The following is a 23,035-nucleotide window of genomic DNA, read 5'->3' as shown; positions in this document are numbered from 1 at the left end:
AAGTTCTCTGAAATGAAAGCAATAAGAGAACAAGCAAAAGATGTCAACTTCCTTGCTGCTTGGAATGTGTGTGTGCATGTGTGCGAGTGCAGGTGTGTGCGTGACTGTGTGCGCGCGAGCATGTTTGTGTGTGTGAGAATATGTGTGTGCGTGTACACGTGCACATGTGCATGTCCATATATACAGACCCTTTGGAATAAGGACTAATTTCAGTCTTGTGAAATGAAGATTCATTTGCCACATGCAGTGAACTGATGAACCATAACACATTCATTCCTACTTTGTATATTCACCTAGAATGAAATGAGAAAATAGAAAATTAATGTTACACTATAATTAGGAGAAAAGCAAGAGACTGTAGTTCTGTATGTTGGTTTTGTAAATATTTGATACTCATCTAGAATAACGTTTTAGAATAATTTTTTTAAAAGGTTACATGCCACAGTGAATGAATTTGTGAATCCTTAACTATGCTTCTCCCTGTGTTGTACCTGATGCTTGTGGTGCCCATAAATGAAAAGGGAGTTTTGCTTTCTCCCTCCTCCCCTCCCCATGCTTTTTTTGGACACTTGTTCTTAAATTGTTTTTAAATTTTTTAAATTGTGTATTTAAATTGTTTTTTATGTTTTAAACTTTGTATATTTGTTTTTATTGTTTTTAATTGCTGTAAACCGCCCAGAGAGCTTCGGCTATGGGGTGGTATATAAATGTAGTAAATAAATAAATAAATATCTCCAGGAAGACAACTTTACAAATTTGGGTGTACCTTTCCTCAGTCTCTCTCTTTTTTTGTGTGATTCTACCTTCCCCCTAAATCAAATGTCCTAAGACTAGAAGAAACCTTATAGCTATAATCTCTTACTCGCTTTCTTGGGAATAAGCACCATTTGATGGACTTGTTTTCACATGGCCATGCATACATACATTGGGTTGCACATTTGTCAACGGTAAAAAAAGTTGCCACCCCATTCTCTTGACTATAACTTATTTTTAACTGATTTTCATATTTTATTTTTTAAATTGTTATAACCTTGCCCCGGAATCTCAAGGTGAAGGGCGGGTAAGAAATCTAATAACAATAATAAAGTGGTGTAAATCTTTATAAATATGGCCAATAGAGTAGACTGGTTTGGTTTAAATGCTTCACTGAATTATTTGTTTTTCCTCACAGGAATCTTATGTATGGTGTTGTGGAACTAATGAAGCTGGTGGGACAGCTCTCTGATAAGTTTTACTACACTGATTGTCTCTTTTTTGGAGCCATTATATCTGCTACTGATCCAGGTATAGATTTCTGCTTCTTAAAATCCTTATCACTTTTTAAAAATGATAACTTCAATATAAAAAAAGATACTTATATGATGAACCACCTTGAAGATATAATGTTAGGTCATATTTGTTTTATGTCTGATCTTTCCCATGTCACAAATGATTTTTATTTCTCTACAAGGCATAAGAATTAGGAGATTAAGAGACTGATTCATTAAAAAAATTGTAAGAAGTGATATTCATACATTGAAGTGTGGCTGCTGGTAGAATTTTTGAAATGCTGTGTAAATTCCTTGTTGGGGAGTCTTGAAGTAGGTAAGATGGTTATGGAACAGGAGAAAAATGCATAAAAGGTTGTGTAGTGTGGCTGCCTGTGGCCTACACCACTAGGGACCTCTGAATCCAGGTTTTCAGGAAGAGTAACACAGATGTAGTGATTTTCTTATCCCCCTATCATACTTCAGACAGGCCTTGCCCCCCACTCCAATGTATCAGACAGTGTGGGATCCTCTACTGTGTAGATTCTTTCTGCACTGCCAGGCTAGCATGAGAACACCTGACCCAGTAGAAGGAGCCATGGCACATAAGTGTCTCTTCCTTCCCGTCAATTGGAGCAATACTGATGCACTAAAGAACCTTGTTGTGGTCTCTCTTCCCACCTGTCCTGGGGCTTCTCATGTTGACTTGGTGCTTCAAGAAAAACCGGGACCACAAAAAAGCAATACTAGTTCTTTCCTCATATTTGTCCAAGTAGCCCAAGGTACATCTTGTGAGGCTTATCCAATTATGTCTGCACAACTCGTCCCGCATTCCATTTCACAACAAATTGCAGACTTGGGGGCAACACCACTTTGTCTGCCTTTTTCTCTATGGCCACCTTTCCTTCTATGTTTTGGTTAACATAGAAATTTATGAAGAACTCAAAAGATTGTTCATAGCTTTTTTGGCTGCTTCTGATAAAGGTATTGCCTTACTGTAGCTTTTGGGATTCCCCCTCCCCCATGGTCTAGCATAGCTGTGTTTTGGCTGTGTACATTTTAAATCTGGAACAGAGGAGATATACGTGATTGCTGTGGAATACCCTCTTGCAGCAACAGTAGGTATTTGTGAGAATGATTTAGGATATATACACACTGTGTGATAATGTGCATTCAGTGCTTTATGTGTCTTTTTGGGGTGGTGTACACACAATTTCATCCCCATGTTGTGCTTGTCCCAACTATTTGTCAATCTAAAGTTCATTCTGCTGGAATAGTTGTAATCTATTTTGTGCCAAGAATGCCCTTCTCAAGTGCTTGCTGCATACATATGTACACAGAGTGCTTTCTTGGGTCACCTCCTATTGGGGTAGACCAACTGAAGTTGCAAGGCTGTGCCACGCCTCTTCACCATTTTTAACTGGTCCTTACCTATAAAGCCCTTAACGGCACTGGACCGCAATATCTGATGGAACGCCTCTCTCGCTATGTTCCTACCCGTTCACTCCGCTCGACGTCTAAGGCCCTTCTGCGGGTCCCAACTCATACAGAGGCCCGGAGAACAGTAATAAGATCTAGGGCCTTTTCGGTGGTGGCCCCTGAATTATGGAATGCCCTCCCAAATGAGATACGCCTGGCGCCTTCTCTGTCATCTTTTTGGCGCCAGGTAAAAACCCACCTCTTCACCCAGGCATTTTAAGCTTTTTATTTTAATTTAATCTTATGTTTATTTTTCTTTTACTCTGTTTTTAAATATGTTTTATAATTGTATGCGCAATACACACTTGCTTGTATTTTAAATATTGTGGTTTTATCGTGTTGTACACCGCCCTGGGAGCTGTTAGCTATAGGGCGGTTTAGAAATGCAACTAAATAAAATAAAATAAATAAAACTTGGCTATGAATGAAATAGGAAAATTAGGAAGCACTACAGTAACATAGCTGCCTCTATATTCATATATATATGAATATAGGACTGTGGCAGCACTAATTGATGGGAGGGGAGCTTAAAACACACCTACCGGTGTGTACAGACAACATGAATGGTAGCTGCTGCTTCAGATGACATTATCACATGAAGGTGTGTACAATTGTGAATTGCTGTGGACAAAAGTGTACTGTGAAGAAACAACCCCTGTGCATTTCAAAGGCTATGTGTGTATGCAGCCTTGTACTTAATGAGGTAATACCTGGTGTCTCCATATGAGGATTTATGCTGACAAGGTACAAGTTGCCTAGTGATAACTTGAGCGCATACAAAAGGAATGTAGGAATTAAGCCTTTGGAAAATGTTTTTGTAGACTTTTTATCAATAATAATAAAATTTTATTTATGAGTCGCCTATCTGGCCGAAGTAACGGTCACTCTAGGCGACGTACACTGACATAGTAAAATACAATATAAAACCAAAACCACATTCAATAATTAAGCTAAGTAATATTAAAAGCTAACCCATCCCAGAAATCCCATAGGCCTGCCTGAACAGCCAGGTCTTCAAGGCCCGGCGGAAACTTATCAGGGAGGGGGCATGACGAAGATCGAAAGGAAGGGAATTCCAGAGGGTGGGAGCCACAATCGAAAATGCCCTCTCTCTGGTCTGCACCAGCCTAGCTGTTTTAACTGGTGGGACCGAGAGAAGGTCTTGTGTGGCTGATCTTGTTGGGCGGCATAATTGGTGATGCTGGAGGCGTTCCTTTAAATAAACTGGGCCGAAACCGTATAGGGCTTTAAAGGTCAGCACCAACACCTTGAATTGGGCCCGGTAGACAACTGGTAACCTTGTGTCAACTGTCAACTTGTGTTAAATATCTTTGGTTTTATGGCTGTATTGCAAGTTGATAACATTCCTAGCACAGGAAGTCTATAGAGAACAAATTCTACCTTGTTCAAAATAATATATACAGCACATCTAATTTTAAGTGTATTGCTCTTCTCTTCCCCTCCCCCACCCCATTCATAGTTACTGTACTAGCAATTTTTAACGAACTTCATGCTGATGTTGATCTTTATGCACTGCTGTTTGGAGAGAGTGTGCTAAACGATGCCGTTGCTATTGTACTATCTTCGTAAGTAAAAAGTTTGAGTTTTTAATTTATGTCAGGGGTGGGGAACCTTCAGCCTGTGGGCCATACTTGGCCCACCGGGAGGTCCAGTTTGGCCAAAAGGCCATTTTCCCCAAATCATGCTCACCCACCCATCAGCTGACATCACTGGTGATGTTAGCTGATGAGCAGAAGGACAGGATTAAATCCAGCATTTGCTGCTCCCACTGATTAATGGAGGTTAAATCTTGTTCAGTTCTGGAGGCTCAGACAGGAGATGGTGATGTCTGAAAGTCCTTTGCAACGTGAGTGCTCAAGCATGAGCACAGGAGCTGTCTAAAAGCATCCTTAGGCTCAAATGGGGGAGGGCTGTCCGCAAGCCCTGTGCAAACAGAAAAGGGCTTTCAGACAGTGCTGTGTGGCCTTTGAGGTCCTGACAGTAGGGACTTCAAAGAGCAACATCTCCTAACATCATAGTCATGTCAGGTGATAGATGGATGGCCCCACCCACCTGCCAAATTTGGCCTGCCAAGGGGTGGGGAGGTCAATATCTGAACCCTTGGCCAGAAAAAGTTCCCCATCCCATTGCTATATAAAAGATCATTATGCAAAATGAATCAGTTTCTGATAGTGTTGTGAAACAGATTAGGAAAGACCACTGTTCTTGTATTTGCACTGAGATAAGTTGGGAGTGGTTGGGCAAGTGGGAATGATATAACTCCTAAGATAACTGGCGCAGGTTGATTTATCTGGGAGAAATATTTTGCTCATTGCTGCTTTCCTTCCAGTTCTATTGTAGCATATCAGCCCACAGGAAGAAACATCCATGCTTTTGATGCAGCAGCTTTTTTTAAATCTGTTGGCATCTTCCTTGGAATCTTCAGTGGCTCTTTCATGATGGGAGTAGTGACAGGAGTTGTGACAGCTCTGATATCCTTTTTTCTATAGAATGCTTCTAGACTGTTTTGCAAATGCTTGGAAGCATTTATAACCTGGCCAGGTGAGGAAAACCTGTGGTCTGAATTTGCATCTACTGGCTCCTCACTTTCACACCTGTGAGATGTGTTTTAAAAGCTGTAGGAAATATCAAGTGTTCTTTGTGATTCCTTAACACAATATTTACGTAACAAAGTTTACAAAACTGCACTGCTTTCCCTTGCTGGAGACTGCACTGTTTTTCCTGATGTCCTGGAGTACATTTTTGCTTGCTGAAGCTTGTGGTTTTACAGGTAAGGTGCTTTGATAGATGAACAAGACAATGTAGCTGTGGGATGAATCAATTTTGTGCTGAAAGAGTAATTAGTAACATTTTGGCTGTTCATCTTGTCACCTGTTAGATTACACTTGTGCCTATGTCTTAAGAATGCATGATGATGATTCCACGATGCCTGCATGAATGTATAATATGAGTTTAATTATACAGCCACAGCAGTGGCTGTATACTATAGCCAGAGTGGATTTTTCACATTCTGCAATGTTAAATTGAAAATACCCCCATGCCATTCTGATGCTTCCCATAAGCTCATTTCAAAATAAAACCTTACCAAATTTAATGCTTAACAACCCTTTCAATTTTCATGGTGATACACAAAACAGTCAGAGAGAATAGAGAGTTCAAAGTCTAAAAAGGGAGAGAAAAACCCCAGAGCCCTTTTGGACTTGTTTTCAGAGTTCTCATAATCTGTTGAAATTCATTAAAAATCAGCCATGTTCACAGAGTACCTGTAATCCTAATACTGACCTTGCCCCATATTCTGACCTTCATCTTCTGCAGTTTAAAAGTTAAAAAAATGCCTGGCTGATTTTTAATTAATTTAAGAAACTTTGGCTTGAAGCCAATGATAAGGGCAGGCATTCTCAGTAACAACCGTCAGCGTTCTAAAAGCCTCACAGCTGCTGAGCTTAGCTAATCAGGGGGCCACACCCACACCAGACTTTGATTGCACCTGAGACAGTCATGGCTTCCCTCAGAGAATCCTGGGAAGTGTAGTTTGTGAAGGGTGCTGAGAGGAGACTCCTATTCCACTGAGAGAGCTCCAGTGGCTAGACTGGTTTAACAGTCAGCCACTCTAATTGAACGTCTGTGAGGGGAACAGGGCATCTCCCAGCACTACACTTCCCAGGATTCTTTGAGAGAAGCCATGATTGTCCAAAGTGTAATAGAGGCCTGGTGTGGATGTGGCCAGGGACAGCTTTGTTTTAAATTTGGGTGAGAGGTAGGATTGCCAGGCTCAGGGCCTGAGACTGATCCTGTATCTTTAGGAGAAGAGAAAGTCAGCCATGTGCAGGTGTTCTTGCAACATTGTAATGGGAAAGAGGCACATGTTACCAAATTCTTCCAAGCTACACAGCAAGTGGATTGGACTGTGAAAGACCAACCCAAATTGTGTTTGCATTTTGACAACTTTGTAGGGCAGTCCAGTATCTCAGAGAGGAGGTCAGGTCTCCTGCTCCCCTGGTGCATTCACTATAGCTGCCCAATTTCCCTGCTTTTTTGATAGAAATAGTTTGATAGAAATATCTGTTGGCTATAGGTACATTCTTAAACCGCAGGGTTTTTTTGCCTATTAGTGAATTTACAGTTTAGTTTCTTGGTCAGATGTAACAGTGAAACAAACGATTAAACAAATGATACATGCTTCTACATGTTTTGGCCCTTGAAACTAGACTGCCTGGACACTGTAGAAGTCCTGCCATGCATCTCCTTGTAGAAGATGTGCATTTTCCTGCAAATTCTTTTTAATGATTTAAACTGTCCCACGTCATGTCTGTTTGCAGAGTTGCTTTTTTCACAAATTTCAGAATCACCTTAAATGTGTCCAGTGCAAAAATGGTTTTTCTAATGTATTTTGCAATGTGCAGCCTTGATTGCTACAGTGCAAACCAGTAACTGGGTGGTTGGAGTGGTCCTTAATTCCAGATCTGAAGGATTATTTTAGGTGCACCCAAAGCTTGGAATAAGTGGATTTTTGACTATGTAATATGGCTTTAGGATCTGTTCCTCAATCTGCTTTTGATAGTCTTTTCAGTTTTAAATGGGAATGCAATGTTGTATGGAGACAGGGACTTGCTGTTCAAGACTTGGTCAAACCCCCATTGGGTGCAAGGAGCCAATAGCATGGCTCTTTGGGTTCCCAACTGTAGATATTATTCTTGTTGCATTGGTGGTAGAGAGATTGACTACACAAGAGAAGCCTAGAGAATTGGTGCCTAGTGCTCATTACTGTTGATAGTACAGTGTGTATATTCTCTCACTTATAGTCCCTAAAAGGCTGTTCATGATCCCCCTCAATTGAACTAGAAATAGACTTATCCAGACTGCTCCAATATAAAATGGCAGTTCACCATGAACTAAAGTATAGTATGCACTGTGGTTCAAATATGGTTGATTTGCTGGCTCTTACCATCCAGTTGTCATCTTGACTGATAGCATTTACACAGAATGCTTGTGTGGCAAGTCAATGTAAGCATACACAACAGATTATTGTAATCTCGCAAACACTTAAAAAAGATGAGGCACAGCCCTGGGATTTGTTCTTGGCAGTGAGACTGAATCATGGAGTACATAATAAAGTGCCTTGTAGAGTCACAGAAGTACACTCCCTGCACCCATGGAATTATGGGATTGCTCTCCAGTACACATGGTAAAGCTTTTATGCAGAATTGAGTCCCATTAACCCACAAAACTATTATGCAAGATAGTAAGCATTCATGGGAATTTCATTCTTCTGGATTTAAATAAAATTGGTGTAAGATCTTAAATGCTAACCCAGAAAAAAGATAGTGTCTACATTTAGTTAATGTTTCTTCGTGTGCTGCTTCTCTTGACAGGTGTGGTAGCTGTCCTGTTCTGTGGAATCACACAAGCTCACTACACATACAATAATCTTTCAGTTGAGTCAAGAAGCCGAACCAAGCAGGTAAAATAATGCCTTCTAGGTTTTGCTTTTTTAAAATAGTAAAGGATGCTGTACTTCATTAATTATGAATGAAGGTTGCTTACACCCGATGACAGATAGTTCTTTCTCATATTTGACAAAAAATTGAAAGGTGAAATGCATAACTGGGAGACTTGTGTTGCAGTGTTCTCTAGGTTGTACCATTCAGACTTACAGTGCAGGACTGAATATTTGAGTGTACCATTTTTTAAAAATGTAAAAACATTCCTGCACCTACAAAATTAGAGTGTGTGGAGAAAGCCTTCAAGCATACAGTCCCCTATCTATAATGGAAGTGTTATATACAGTCCAGGAAAAAATTATGTCACTTGATTTCCCAAGAGGACCTTCTTTATACGTTACAGCAGCAACATGACAACTGTTTCCCCCCCTCCCCGTGGTTTCATCTTTTGCTTGCATGGATCTGGGCCTTTCAATGTTACAGCAAACCCAGAGACTACTGTTCAGGCCCCTCCCATTTAATTGCTGCCCCCATCCTGGCTGACTAATGATTGTGAGGCAAGGACCTGAATCTGCCAAGATTGTGCTTAGCCTTCAAATATTACAGCAGCAGTGTAGTATAAAATGTGGCTCCCATGCAATATATAAAGGGCTGAAAAGTAGTGTTTCATTTTAGCGTTGGCTGTTGTTTATGCCAGGGGTGGATTTATACCTTTTTATATTGGGCAAGGATAGTGATTCTGCATCAATGCATGGCAGAACACAACTGAAAGGGGGGGGAATTTTTTATCCACACTGTAATTTTTTAATTTTAAATTCCACAGTACAAAATGGTAAAAAAAATCTGGTAACAAAATCATGGATTTTACTCTAAACCTGACTTTTTCTACTTTCAGATGGATTTTATTATTTATCCAGAAGGGGTTGCTCTGAATGCAAGCACATTTCTCTGCAATATGTGTAAATTATATTGAATTTACTTGCAGGGGTTATTTTTTTTACTCTCCCAACTTTCTTTCCAGCTCTTTGAAGTACTGCACTTTCTGGCTGAGAACTTCATATTTTCTTATATGGGCTTAGCCCTGTTTACTTTCCAGAAGCACATATTCAGCCCCATCTTCATTATAGGAGCTTTTGTATCCTTTCTAGGTTCTCAACACATTTCTTCCTGGTGGTGTTTCAGTCAAAGTTGACTAGCAAGATTTTTAGGGGGTCTCTTTCTCTCTGCCTTACTTTGCTTTTTTTGAACTGCAAGTGGTTTTTAAATTGTCTTTCCATACAGTATATGGCTATTCCTTGTAGCATTTTTAAACTAAGATCTTGAAAAGTCTTTGTTTTGCAAATAGTGTTGAATATATACAATAATATACAGTAATACAAGATAATATAAATAATGAAATACAGAAATGAAGAACAAAATAAAAAATGCAGGCAGGTAAAATGTCAGTAAGATGAATAAAGCAACTTAAAACAAATTGCAGCATATTTACAAGATGGCTAATGAGGCCAAAGGCCTGTTTGAATAAAAACATATTTGCCTGGCAGTGGAAAGGTCATAGGAGAAAGGGGTAGCTGGGCCTCCCTTAGGCAAGGAATTCCAGAATCTGGGAGCAGCCACTGATAAGGCCTTTCTGCCTCTTTCAAGTTTCTGCCAAATTTGCTGTTTCCAGGACAGAAAGAAGGGCTTCTCTTGAGGCTTTTACGACTTGGAGAGGCTTACAGGGCTGGTGCCAAGCATGACTGGCCCTTGGGCATAAGACTGCCCCTGGCCTGCAGTGCTGTGGCCCAGTCCCAGTTTTAGATTGATAGACAAATGGTCAAGGAATACCTAATCTCATTGAACGAGTTCAAATCTCCAGGGCCCAATGAACTCCATCCTAGAGTATTGAGGAAACTGGCTGAAGAACTCTCAGAACCACTGTCTATTATCTTTGCAAAATCGTGAAAGATGGGTGAAGTGCCAGATGACTGGAGGAGGGTCAATGTTGTCCCTAAAAAAAGGGCAAAAAGAAGGAACCTGGGAACTATAGACCAGTCAGCCTGACATCATTCCCTGGAAAAATTCGGGAGCAGATTATAAAGCGGTCAGTCTGTAAGCACCTTGAAAACAATGCAGTGATTACTAGAAGCCAACATGGATTTATGAGGAACAAATTCTGCCAGACTAACCTCATTTGTTGATCGGATAACCTCCTCATAGACTGTGGGAACAGTGTGGACATAATATATCTCAATTTAAGCAAAGCTTTTGACAAAGTGCCCCATGATATTCTAATTAATAAGCTAGCTAAATGTGGGCTGGATGGAACAACTATCAGGTGGACCCACAGTTGGCTACAGAATCGTACTTGGATTGCTTATCAATGGTTCCTTCTCAAACTGGGCGGGGAGATAAAGAGTGGAGTACCACAGGGCTTGGTCCTGGGCCCAATGTTTAACATTTTTATTTATGACTTGGATGAGGAGGTGCAGGGAATGCTTATCAGATTTGGAGATGATACAAAATTGGGAGGGATAGCTAATACGTTAGAAGACAGAAACAAAATTCAAGGGGATCTTGATAGGCTGGAGCATCGGGCTGAAAACAGAATGAAATTTAACAGGGATAAGTGCAAAGTTCTACACTTAGGAAAAATAAACCAAATGCACAGTTATAAGATAGGGGATACTTGGACTCAGCAATACTACATGCAAGAAGGCTCTTGGAATTGTTGTGGATCACAAGCTGAATATGAGCCAACAGTGTGATGTGGCTGTAAAAAAGGCAAATACTATGTTAGGCTGCATTAACAGGCATATAGTTTCCAAATTGTGTGAAGTATTGGTTCCCCTCCATTTGGCACTGGTTAGGCCTCATCTTGAGTATTGCGTCCAGTTCTGGACACCACACTTCAAGAAGGATGCAGACTAACTGGAATGGGTTCAGGGGAGGGCAATGAGGATGATCAGGGGATGGAAACAAAGCCCTATGAGGAGAGACTGAAAGAACTGGGCATGTTTAGCCTGGAGAAGAGAAGACTGAGGGGAGATATGATAGTGCTATTCAAGTACATGAAAGGTTGTCACACAGAGGAGGGCCAGGATTTCTTCTCGGTTGTCCCAGAGGTCAGGACACGGAATAATGGGCTCAAGTTACAGGAGGTCACATTTCAACTGAACATCAGGAAAAACATCCTAACTGTTGGAGCAGTACTGCAGTGGAACCAATTACCTAGAGAGGTAGTGGGTTCTCCAACACTGGAGGCATTCAAGAGGCAGCTAGACAGCCATCTGTCGGGAATGCTTTAATTTGGATTCCTGCATTGAGCAGGGGCTTGGACTTGATGGCCTTATAGGCCCCTTCCAACTATACAATTATGATTCTAAGCCCACCCATGCATCCAACTTACTTCTCCCTCCCTGTAAATGACGTGTGCTGCACGCATATGCCTACCATAAACCAAGATGGCAGCAGGGCATCAGCACAGCACACCCATCATTCACAGGGATGGGAGAGGTAGGTGAGGCGTATGTACGGGCGTATTGAAACCTGCACTGACTGTATTAATGGGGGGGGTTTCCATTGAGGTCTCTCTCCACAATCTGCAGCAGGGCTGGGAGCTGCTGCTGCTGCAGGTCATGAAACAGATGTGCTACCCTCCCACGCTAAGGAGGGGCCATTCAGGGGCACCTTTGGGTCAAAGGGGCCTTCAGCCAGGGCCCAACCTGGCTGCCCTTTGGCACCGGCGCTGGAGGCTTATATGGGAGAAGGCAATGTCTTGGGTAACCTGGCCCCATGTAATGTAGGACTTTGTAGGTATAACCAGCACATTGAATTGTGCCCAGAAGCAAATCAGTAGTCAGTGAAACTCTTTGTAACAAGAGAGTCTCATGATCTTTATAACTGATTCCAGTGAAGAGTGTGGCTGCAGCTTTCTCAACCAGGTGTAGTTTCTGAACCTTCTTCAAAGATAATCTCACATAGAGCACATTACAGTAGTCAGCACACATTGTAGCTAAGGCATGTGGCAGATACAGTATCTCCAGAAATGGGCACGGTTTGGGCTAGTGGCTAAGGCACTGAACTGGAGTTTCCAGTCACCATCTTCTGAGACTGCCCCTTCAGGAAACACTGGAACCCTGGTAAGATAGTGCCTCTGTCGCATCCCAGCCAACTGCAGCAGGGACAGCTGTCAGGGATAATGGGAGCTGTAGTCCAGCATCATCTCGAGGGCCATAAGTTAGTTCTCCATGTTCATTTCCTGGCATAGATAGTCCCCTAAGACAACCAAAACAGCCTCAAATACATAAGGCGGAAGACGCATTGAGATGGATCCAGTTAATATGCCTCAGCCAGGGACACCTGGAACTGAGATGCCATTACATGCTTGAGCACATGCTTCAATTGACCTTAGATTTTGTAAAGGCCTTATCTTTATTGCTATAAGCTGCCTTCAGGGTATATTTGCAGTGGGGCACCAAACAAACCTAGGCTGTTCCTATGAGGTGAGTGCTTAAAGTTCCAGCTTATAGGGGAAAACTAGATGTGTTCCATAGGCTGCCTCATTGCAGATATTCTCTCAACCTATGGAGAACCTTGTGAAAAAGCCGGTGTGGGTTTGGAGTAAATATGCATTGTTCTGCTCTCTCCTCCCTCATGAAATTATAGTGTCATATTTGAGGGCCAGTGTGGTGTACTGGTTAAGGTGCTGGACTACACCCTGGGAGACCAGGGTTCGAATCCCCACACAGCCATGAAGCTCCCTGGGTGACCTTGGGCCAGTCACTGCCTCTCAGCCTCAGAGGAAGGCAATGGTAAACCCCCTCTGAATACTGTTTACCATGAAAACCCTGTTCATAGGGTCGCCATTAGTCGTGATCGACTTGAAGGCAGTCCATTTCCATTTTTCATTTGACAACATCTGAAGAGGGCTGTAGTCAAACCAAGACAGATATTAGGAGTTCTTTTAAGTACCCCATTGTCAAATAAGTTAGATGTTAGTACAAAATCTGACCTTTCACCTTGATCCAAAGCATTGTGTGTGGGAATTCTCTGTGCACCATGGAGCTTTCACCTCTAACAAGCCGGTCTTGACACTTAGGTGGATCTTTAGAGCAGGAAACTGAATAAGGAAAGGGGAAATTGTGTTTTTCCCTAGAGGTGCTTGCACTTCTGTTGGGGGGAAATCAAAAGGATGGATTTTTAATCCCTCTTGTTCCTGATAATTATTTCCTGCAATTTCACAGTGAGAATACAGCTCCCTCAGCTGAGCTGGCTTCTAGTCTTAGAGATGGAAATTGAGGAGGAGAATAACAGTTAAATACAAATGAGGCATTTGCAGAGGAATATAGTCAGGGGAGCTAGTTCTCTCCTGCACTTGCTTAATGGGGAAAACGTCCCCCATGTGTTCCTTGTAACTTGAAGCTCTGTGCTCCAAGTCAAATATGAGGAATGTCCTTGTCCTCCCCTTGTTTTTGCTGTCAGTGTTTTTTAAAAAACTTTAAGGTACAAAAAGCAACTTTATATATGTGGCAGGAAATGTCTGCAATTGGTGGACATTGACAATTGCATGCAAACTTTAACATCTAAATTTTCAGAGAGGCTCCAGTGAAGCTTGATGACCTCTTAAAATGAGATGGTCAACATATATGATGAACAAGTGGTGCTGGATTCCCTAAATTTATTTGAAATTGTCAATGTTGACCAGATTTCAGATATAACTTCTTTAGGGGTGGTAGAGTGGAAACTAGGCCAGGGACTGCAAAGTTAATTTTATCTGGCCCTGGTAGACCTACCAGGTTTTAATCAAAGCATGGCAAATACCTTACCCGTTGTTTTCCTCCACAAAGAAAAAATACACCCCACAGGATTGTGGGCTAATCAGAAAATGTGCCTTATTTTTCTGCACCATTCACAGTGTTTTAAGTATTCATTGGCGATCACTCGTGGCCGAGTAAGATTGTCTTCCAAGATAAGATCTTTAACAGTGAGTGACTGTGGAGGCCAATTCTGGATCCACACAGCCTCCCACAGTGAAGACATAGGTTTCCAGATGGAAGATGGTCGTGATGAGGATTTGTTTGACGTGCCTTCCACTTAGCTCATTTGTCCCGTTCACCCTGTATTTGTGCTTCTTCAAAGTCCACAGCACCTTTGATAATAGCTGACCTCCATTTGGGACATTCACGGGCCAAGACTTCCCAGTTGTCGATGTTCATGTTACATTTTTTTAGATTTGCTTTAAGAACATCTTTAAAACTCTTTTGCTGTCCACCGATGTTCCGTTTCCATCCTTAAGTTGGGAGTAAAGTAGCTGCTTTGAAAGATGGTGATTAGGCATTCGAACAACAAGGCTGGTCCAGCGAAGTTGATGTTGAAGGATCATTGTTTCAACACTGGTAGTCTTTCCTTCTTCCAAAACGCTAACATTAGTCAATCTGTCTTCCCAAGTAATTTGCAGAATTTTCTGGAGGCAGTGTTGGTGGAATCTTTCAAGAAGTTGGGAGTGGCGTTTATAAATGGTCCATGTTTCACAGGCATACAGTAAGATCGGTAGTACAATGGCTTTGTAAATAAGCATTTTGGTCTCCCTACGAATATCCCAATCCTCGAACACTCTATGCTTCATTCAGGAGAATGCTGCACTTGCAGAGTTCAGACGATGTTGAATTTCAGCATCGCTGTTGGCTTTTACAGAGAGATGGCTGCCGAGATAGGGGAAGTGATCAACATTCTCCAACGTCACACCATTAAGCTGGATCAATGGTGCTACAGAGGGACTAGTTCACACCGGTTGATGAAGCACTTTGGTTTTTTTAATATTAAGTGAGAGCCCAAGCTTTCCATATGCTTCTGCGAAGACATTTAGGATAGTTTGAAGATCTTTCTTCGAATGTGCAGAGACTACATTATCATCGGAATATTGAAGTTCTACGACAGAGGTTGACATTACCTTACTTTTTGCTTTTAGCCTACTGAGATTAAAAAGCTTTCCATCTGTTCGGTATATGATTTCCACACCAGTAGGAAGTTTCCCCTCAATAAGGTGTAGAATCATAGCAATGAAGATAGCAAATAAGGTAGGAGCAATGACGCATCCCTGTTTTACACCTGATCCAACTCTGAATGGATTGCTCTGAAAGCCATTGTTGTCCAAAATTGTTGCTGTCATGTCATGAAGGAATCGCAAAATATTTACAAATTTATCAGGGCATCCAGTTTTCAGAAGGATGGTCCAGAGAGCAGTTCGATTCACAGTGTCAAAGGCCTTAGTCAGATCAATAAACACCATATATAGAGATTGCTTTTGCTCCTGGCATTTTTCTTGAAGCTGTTGTGCAGTGAAGATCATGTCCACTGTCCCCATGGAAGGGCAGAAACCATTTTGAGATTCGAGGAGTACATCCTCTGAGATTGGCAGGAGGTGATTTGCGAGGATCCTTGCAAGGATTTTACCTGCGGTAGCAAGAAGAGAGATACCTCAATAGTTCCCACAATCTGTTCTATCACCCTTCTTTGAAAGAGTGATAATTATGGTGTCCCTAAAGTGTTCCAGGATCTCCTCCATCTTCCAGATTTTTTCGATGAGCTTATGAAGTTGTTGTGTAAGTTCAGGCCCACCTTCTTTAAAGACTTCAGCAGGAATTCCATCAGGTCCACTAGCTTTGTTGTTCTTCATTTGATTGATGGCTTTAATAACTTCATCCAAATTAGGGGATACTGCAAGCTCATCTCTAGTTTGTTGTTGTGGAATTTGTGAGAAGACCTCATCAGCCATGATAGAGTTATGATTAAGGAGGTCGTGGTAATGCTCTTTCCAGCGCAGTGCAATAGACTCTTTATCCTTAAGAAGTTTGGTACCATCCATTGAACATAAGGGATTTGTACTGTAATTTGTTGGTCCGTAGATGACCTTTGTGGCATTAAAAAAGCCCCATGCATCGTGAGCATCTGCAAAGTGCTGGATTTCTTCAGCTTTCTTTGTCCACCAGGCATTCTTAAGTTCTCTAGTTTTTCTTTGGACCTCAGCCTTTGCACTGGCATAGATTTGTTTCTTAGCAGCACAGTTAATGTCTTTCTGCCATATCTGAAAGGCTTTCCTTTTCTTGTCGATTATATGTTCAATCTCACTATCATTCTCATCAAACCAATCCTGATGTTTCTTAGTTTGGTATCCAATAGTTTGTTCACATGCTGCAATAATGGATGTCTTCAGTTTTAAGTATAGGTGTGTATACTCCAAAATCACCTGCTCAGTGAAGTTCTCTGAAGATGTCTATCTCTTCTACTTACCTGCCTGAAATCCTGGAGAGCTGCTGCCAGTTAGTGTAGACAGTACTAAGCCAGATAGATCAGCGGTCCTGACTCAATATAAGGCAGCTTCCTGCATAAGGAGCTGAGAGGGGCCTGTTAAGGTTCATATATACATACAGTTCATGGGTAGAAGTATCCTTATTTTTTATGAGACCGCTCTAGTTCTTACTGTTCATTTTATTTATTCTAAGCATAATTTGTTTGGCTTTGTATCCAGCCTTATGGAGCAATTAAAAAGCTGCCCATGTAAATGTTGGAGAGGAAGAAAGTGCCTGTGTGTGTGGAGTATTACCACATTGGAGTGACCACTTCCACTCCCCATATGAATGCTAATGTGACACAATGTTCAAGGACTTTACTGCCTCACTGGAGTGTGTTTGGATCAGTCCCGAGGGAAAACCATGTGGGAGTTAAATGCACTAAGTCTGTATGTCTGTCACTCTCTTTTAGGGTGCCTTAAACAGTGAAGCGTAGTGGTTAAGGTGTTGGACTACGACCTGGGAGACCAGGGCTCGAATCCCCACACAGCCATGAAGCTCACTGGGTGACCTTGGGCCAGTCATGGTCTCTCAGCCTCAGAGGAAGGCAATGGTAAAACCACCTCTGAATACCACTTACCACGAAAACCCTATTCATAGGGTCGCCATAAGTCGGAATCGACTTGAAGGCAGTCCATTTACATTTACAAACAATGAACAGTAGCAAACAAGCATCTCCATTCTGGAGATGTTGAGTAAGGGTTATACTCCCCTCCCCTTTTTTGTCCTGGTGGAGGCCTTATGCCTTTAATAAAAAACACCCTCAGCTGTATGACTGATAGATATCAACAGGTACAGGTTTTCCTGGTATAGGAATAGTGGCTTTGCCTGTTAAGAGCCACATGACAGCAGACTTCAAAAGAACCAAAAATTAAGGTATTTCCAGAAAAGATTAAGTAATATTTTGGAATACAACTAAATTTACAGAAGCTATCTGATCATAGTGTGACATAGATACTCTTTTCTGTTGGATTCTTGACTAAAAGATGTTGTTAGATAGCTGTTTTCCTGGGACGAGCTGCACACATCTATCCGCTCTCTTTCTTCTTGAATTTGGGCAGAAGGCACAAGATCAGCTGGAATTTTCAGCACATGATGATGTTTTCAGGTAAGACAATAAGATGAAGCTCGTAATCTCTTTCATAACAGAAAGCTCTCATCTGTACATAAGGTATTAGCAGTTGAGGGTGCTTATTGTTAGATGGGCAGAAAATATGTTTTTGTTTTAAAGCAACTTGCTTCATACAACTCATGTCTCTTCCCCTGTCCCCCTACCCCCAAATCCCTGGTTGCTTTGACCTTTCTCAAGCAAATATTCTGTTTTGGCTTGCCTCTCCCTACTCCAACTTTAGGGGATGAGGGCTGGAAAAGAATCCTGGACTCTGGTATATTTGGGGTCACTTCATCAGGCTATGTTGGAGCAACTGGCCTGTGTTGTCCACTGTGGGCATTCCGTGATAGGATTGGCAGAGCTTCAACAGAAGCTTTCAAAAGAGTTGTTAGAAGATTTCCTCATTCCTACAAAAGCTACAATTCTCCTTGCAGAGCTACAATTGTGGTTTAACAGTCAGTCCCTCTTCCTGGAGAACTCCAGAAATTGTAGCTCTATGAGAATGGGTGTTTCCTAACATCTCTCAGCACCCTTCACAAACTACACTTCCCAGGATTCTTTGAGAGAAGCCATGATTGTTTAAAGTGAAAGTATGGTGTGAATGGTCCTGGTCACTCAGAGTGCAGTTTTAGGGTATCTTAATGTGAAACAGTTTATTTTTGGAGTATAATGTGGACAGTCCTTAGCATTTCCATTGTAGCAACATGTCTTCTTGGGGAAGGGCTGTAGCTCAGTTGTAGAGCATCTGCTTCACAAGCAGAAGGTTGCAGGCTGAATCCCCAGCTCCCACATAGGGCTGGGAGAGAACCTTGCCTGAAATCCTGGAGAGCGACTGCTGATCACTACTGAGCTAGATGGGCTAACTGTCTGACTCTGTATAAGGTCGCTTCCTATCTTTATCGTCCCTACCAAAGTTGGGTCTGAGTCCATATGTCTTGGATGACTTCAGTTCTGTGTTGAGGGAAATATTGTGCAAAATAGCTCTTGTATCGTGAGCTTTGAGTTCCTCTCCATTTATTACATGCAGGACTTAGAGGAGCTATGGCATTTGCTCTAGCCATACGAGACACTGCAACTTATTCTCACCAGATGATGTTCTCCACAACGCTCCTTATTGTCTTCTTTACTGTCTGGATCATTGGTGGAGGCACAACACCCATGCTGTCATGGCTAAATATAAGGTACTTGTATTGAATCTGAATTATATATTTTTCAGTATTATGTTCAGCAATGCGAATCATTTTAATTTACAAAGTCAATGTAATATATTTGATAGAAAAATAATTATAACAGTTATTATAGCCAAATCTTGCTGTTTGTTCAGGGGTTAAATATTTTGCTGCTTATTTATACCCAGTAGCATCTGAGGTTTGCATGTGTGGTTTTTTGGGTAGGTAACCAAGATCAAGCTAGCTCATAATAGCTGATCAGTTAAATATTGGAGTTCTCCCCATTGTTTGTGAAACGCTGGTGCTGTTGTAGGATATGAGCACCTCACATTATTCAAGTAGAGATTAGGACCCTTTTCTGTAATCAGTAGAGCAACACATTTATTTCCTGTTTGCTTGGCATGCTTCAGATAGTTTCCTTGGCTAATACGTACAAGCACAATATTTGTACTTGGTGGGAAAATGTGATCTTCCACCCCAAACAGCATGATTGCTTCATCCTGTCCCTATTTTGTGAGCATTTTGTTTTATTCTATTGCAAGTTTATTTTTAGAGGCTTTATACTTCCCTGATATACACCTCCTGATGTGAGAGGGCTTATGTAGTTGGATGCTGGGAAAATGGTAAATTTGTTTGTAGTTGTAGTGCACTTCTTGTGATCATGTTTGATCTTAATTTGTCACCTAGGATCATCCCATTGTCATATGTTCCCATTAAAGTTAATACAGGTTCTAAAAGCCATTGACAAGGGAAGGGGCTCTTGTTCTGTATTGTGCTAAATGGTTTCTCATGACAAACCCATTGCCATCTAAAGAGAACTGTTCTATTTCCTATAGTTTTGCAACATCTTTACTTTATAAAACATTGGCCAAGAGTGTTATTTCCTTCCTTGCATCTCTCCCTCCCCCAACTCAGCAATGTTTTCAAACCAGTATTCTGGGCTCTCTACTGGGCCTCTTTACCATCTTATAATTAGTCATGCACCAGATGGTTTCCAGGGGGTAGTTTCTGTGAAGCAAATCTTAGGTGTGAACAAAAATCAGCTTAGCATTGTGGTTATGTCTCAGTTCATCCTGTAGGCAACTAGAATGCAAGCTCTTCTGTGAGTACGTTAGGTAGATTTATTGACACTGTTGCCGGAAGCGAAAACCAGTTGCCGGAAGCGAAAACCAGTTGCCGGAAGCGAAAACCAGTTGCCGGAAGCGAAAACCAGTTGCCGGAAGTGAAAACCAGTTGCCGGAAGCCTCAGGAGGGGAGAGTGTTCTTGCACTCGGGTCCTGCTTGCGGGCTTCCCCCAGGCACCTGGTTGGCCACTGTGAGAACAGGATGCTGGACTAGATGGGCCACTGGCCTGATCCAGCAGGCTCTTCTTATGTTCCTATGTTCTTATGTTCTAGTTGATCAGATCTGATGCCATTTGTTGCTGTATTTGTTCCTAGCGTGCTGGTTAGGAAATACATAAGACAGGACTGATCACTGTGCTGAATCTAAGGAGTGAGAGTCTGGACTGCTAATTCCCAATTTAATATTGGTATCCCTCCTAGAATCAGTGCCACAGTCGTTCTGTTTGTGTCACAGGCAAGCGAATGTGTTTCAATATGGGACAAGCATTCCAGAACTCTGAATATGGTTCAGTGTAACATTTCCTTTTTAATTAGGTCTGAGTAATTCTTTTCTAACCTCAGTATAGTAAATTTGTCCTTAGAGCTGCAGAAAAATAATTGCAGATGCTGCATGAGATGAAACCTTTAATCCAGGAGATGGCAGTCATGTGCAGCATTTTAATACAAAAAGGTTGGTCATTTGTTGCTGCTGCTGTAGCAGCACCAATTGGTAGAATTAGATACTCATGAGACTTCACACAAAATTGAGGCAGGGAACGTCTGGTCCTCCAACTGTTGTTGGACTGCAGTTCCCATCATCCCTGATCATCGGCTGTGCTAGCTGGGGCTGATGAGAGCTGGAGTCTAATCACATCTGGAGGGCTACAGATTCCCCATCCCTGGCATACTGCAGTGTGTGCTGAAGGAATTCTGTCTGACTGCCAGCCTGGATTGGAAGATGCAGTATCTATTTCAAACTATTGCTAGTGAGAATGAATGTGGAAGCTACAGATAGCACTTCCTAAGAGAGACAGTGCACAACTTAGTGCTGCCATCTTATGCACACTTAGCAGTTTGACCTCTGTGGGACTTGCTTCTGAATAAATCTGCATGAGTTTGAGCAGTAATTGTGACATTATCATTTGTGGGTAGTGGGTGCAGTTTCATGTAACATATAAATAGGACAGTTTAAAATCCTTCTGTCAGATCTTTTGTAGATCATCAATTTTCAGAGAAAAGTGTCTTGAGTCAGGAAACCAAAAACCACAGGCAGTATTTTCTTCCTCAGAAAACAGCTAAGTTAGTTTTCCTGTAGTTCTCAGAGGAAGGAAGCTAAACTGTAGCTAAAGGTTGGTGTTCATCATGAATTGGAGAGTCAATGAACATGAACTTGTGTTTAAAAACTATTGCTTTTGGAAGTAAGCAGTTGTCTTAAGTGTAGGGTTGGTTTTTTACAAAAATCAAGTGTCAATAATTGGCTCTCTTTCCAATGTTCACACTGAATTCCACTCCTTATGTAGCAAAAGCAGCAGCACCCACACACAAGGAGGCTATATCTGCAGGCTTGGGGAAATCCAGGGTTTACAGAAGAAAACAAGAGGCCAGGAAACTCCCCAAGAAGCCAAATGAGGATTGATTATACTCATTGACTATGAGATGGTGATTGACAGTTGTGGGGCACTGGAAATTTTGTTGCAGGTCCTGCTTGTGCTTTTATATTTTCAGTAATACTCCACTGTTTATAATTGCATTATCCTAGGCAAATATTTTTCAGTTTGCAGTATAGGCTTTGTTTGCTATGATCTTAATTTAAAATTGTGATTAAGGAAGCTGCTAACATGCAAGACTACATTATGGCTGAACTGGAAAACTTCAGTTTGTTATCAGCTTTGTGAAAATTGGTTTGAAGTGGGTTTGTAAGCCATGGTTTCTGCTACTTGCTTTGGTACAACATCTGAATCGACAAACCATAGCTGCAACCATTGTTCTGTCTCTGAGACCGAAGATTGGAATGCTGAGCAGTGGGAGGGAGAAACAGGCAAGCAGTCCTAAACCAACATATAACCTATATATTTGTCATTTTTGTTTTTTGAAGCTCAGGTCATGGTTGGCTTCTAAATTATAGATAGTGCGAGCCATTATCTACTATTCTATTATTCCAGTAAGATGTCTGAACTGAGCCAGTGTCTAACATAGCTCAACTATCAGCTGTGACCATCTAGGGACCCATGTAGGCTGCTGCTCAGGTTACTGAGAAATGTAATTCTTCAGGCATCCATGATTGCTCAACAACAGTGGTCAAGATTAAATTAGCAAATAGCCACAGGAAAATGTTTATGCACTTTGATGCACAATGTGGCATCTTCTTTGATTTATGGTTTTTCAAAATTTTGCACAGTTATGTCTTTATCAGATGCCAAAGAAATAGACAACAGAGCCCTAGCCATATAGAGGACCTGCTCATTTTTCTACCTGTAGTGAACTTTGTGTGACTCAGTATTTCTTTCTTTCTTAATAACTGGACATGCTAGCAAGAGTTCGACTTCTCCATAATGAGTTCAGCTGAATTTACAAATTAGGCACATTTCTCCCATAACTGAGTTAACTTTTTAAAATGTTCTTTATATTTTTGTATTGATAGTGCTTTTTTATGTGTGTGTGAGGCTGATTGCCCTGGGAAACTTTTATTTGAAGGGTGGGATAAAAATCTATAATTAAACAAATTCCATTCTTGTGCTGTACTAGAGTTGGCGAACACATCCCATCGGTGGAAGAGATGAATGAAAGCCGCTGGCTGTACTTCAGGTGACAAATAATAGTTCCATCGGTAACAAGCTTTACCTGACGCTTGGCTTTCTTCATCTTTCTAACCTAAAGTGTATGCATTCTCTTGTCTGCTGTTGCATGTCTTGTCTCTAAATGCTGTAGAAGACTTTACAGCATTCCTGATTTTTTATGTAAATTTCATTTCATGTGGGTAGAAAAAATACCAGTTATCTATGGTGTGCTATCTGTAAGTTAGAAGGAGTGCAAAGATCTAGAACACACATGTATTCTAGGGAAGATGAAATTCAGATAGTATTTGTGACACACTTTGACTAAATAAGTACTTGTTCACTTTAAATCTGACCTCT

At 41.4% G+C, this 23,035-nt stretch overlaps 1 protein-coding gene across 3 annotated transcripts in view; it reads left to right on the top strand.

Moving 5' to 3' along the window:
• Positions 1-23,035, top strand: part of SLC9A7 (solute carrier family 9 member A7) — a 67,359-nt gene that overhangs the window by 30,250 nt on the left and 14,074 nt on the right. For 2 of the 3 annotated variants that reach the window (XM_061626976.1, XM_061626978.1), the window contains exons 5-13: positions 1,172-1,284; positions 4,207-4,312; positions 5,077-5,218; positions 5,412-5,517; positions 8,120-8,208; positions 9,210-9,323; positions 17,515-17,626; positions 18,657-18,810; positions 22,647-22,706. In XM_061626976.1, the coding sequence (XP_061482960.1) occupies positions 1,172-1,284; positions 4,207-4,312; positions 5,077-5,218; positions 5,412-5,517; positions 8,120-8,208; positions 9,210-9,323; positions 17,515-17,626; positions 18,657-18,810; positions 22,647-22,706 (996 nt within the window). The remainder of the gene's footprint in view (positions 1-1,171; positions 1,285-4,206; positions 4,313-5,076; positions 5,219-5,411; positions 5,518-8,119; positions 8,209-9,209; positions 9,324-17,514; positions 17,627-18,656; positions 18,811-22,646; positions 22,707-23,035) is intronic. The other variant, XM_061626977.1, reaches the window with a different exon arrangement.

This window comes from Rhineura floridana, chromosome 5, assembly GCF_030035675.1.
Source record: "Rhineura floridana isolate rRhiFlo1 chromosome 5, rRhiFlo1.hap2, whole genome shotgun sequence".
Taxonomy (NCBI): domain Eukaryota; kingdom Metazoa; phylum Chordata; class Lepidosauria; order Squamata; family Rhineuridae; genus Rhineura; species Rhineura floridana.
Note: the sequence above shows the minus strand (reverse complement) of the source record. Positions and strands in the feature narration are given on the sequence as shown.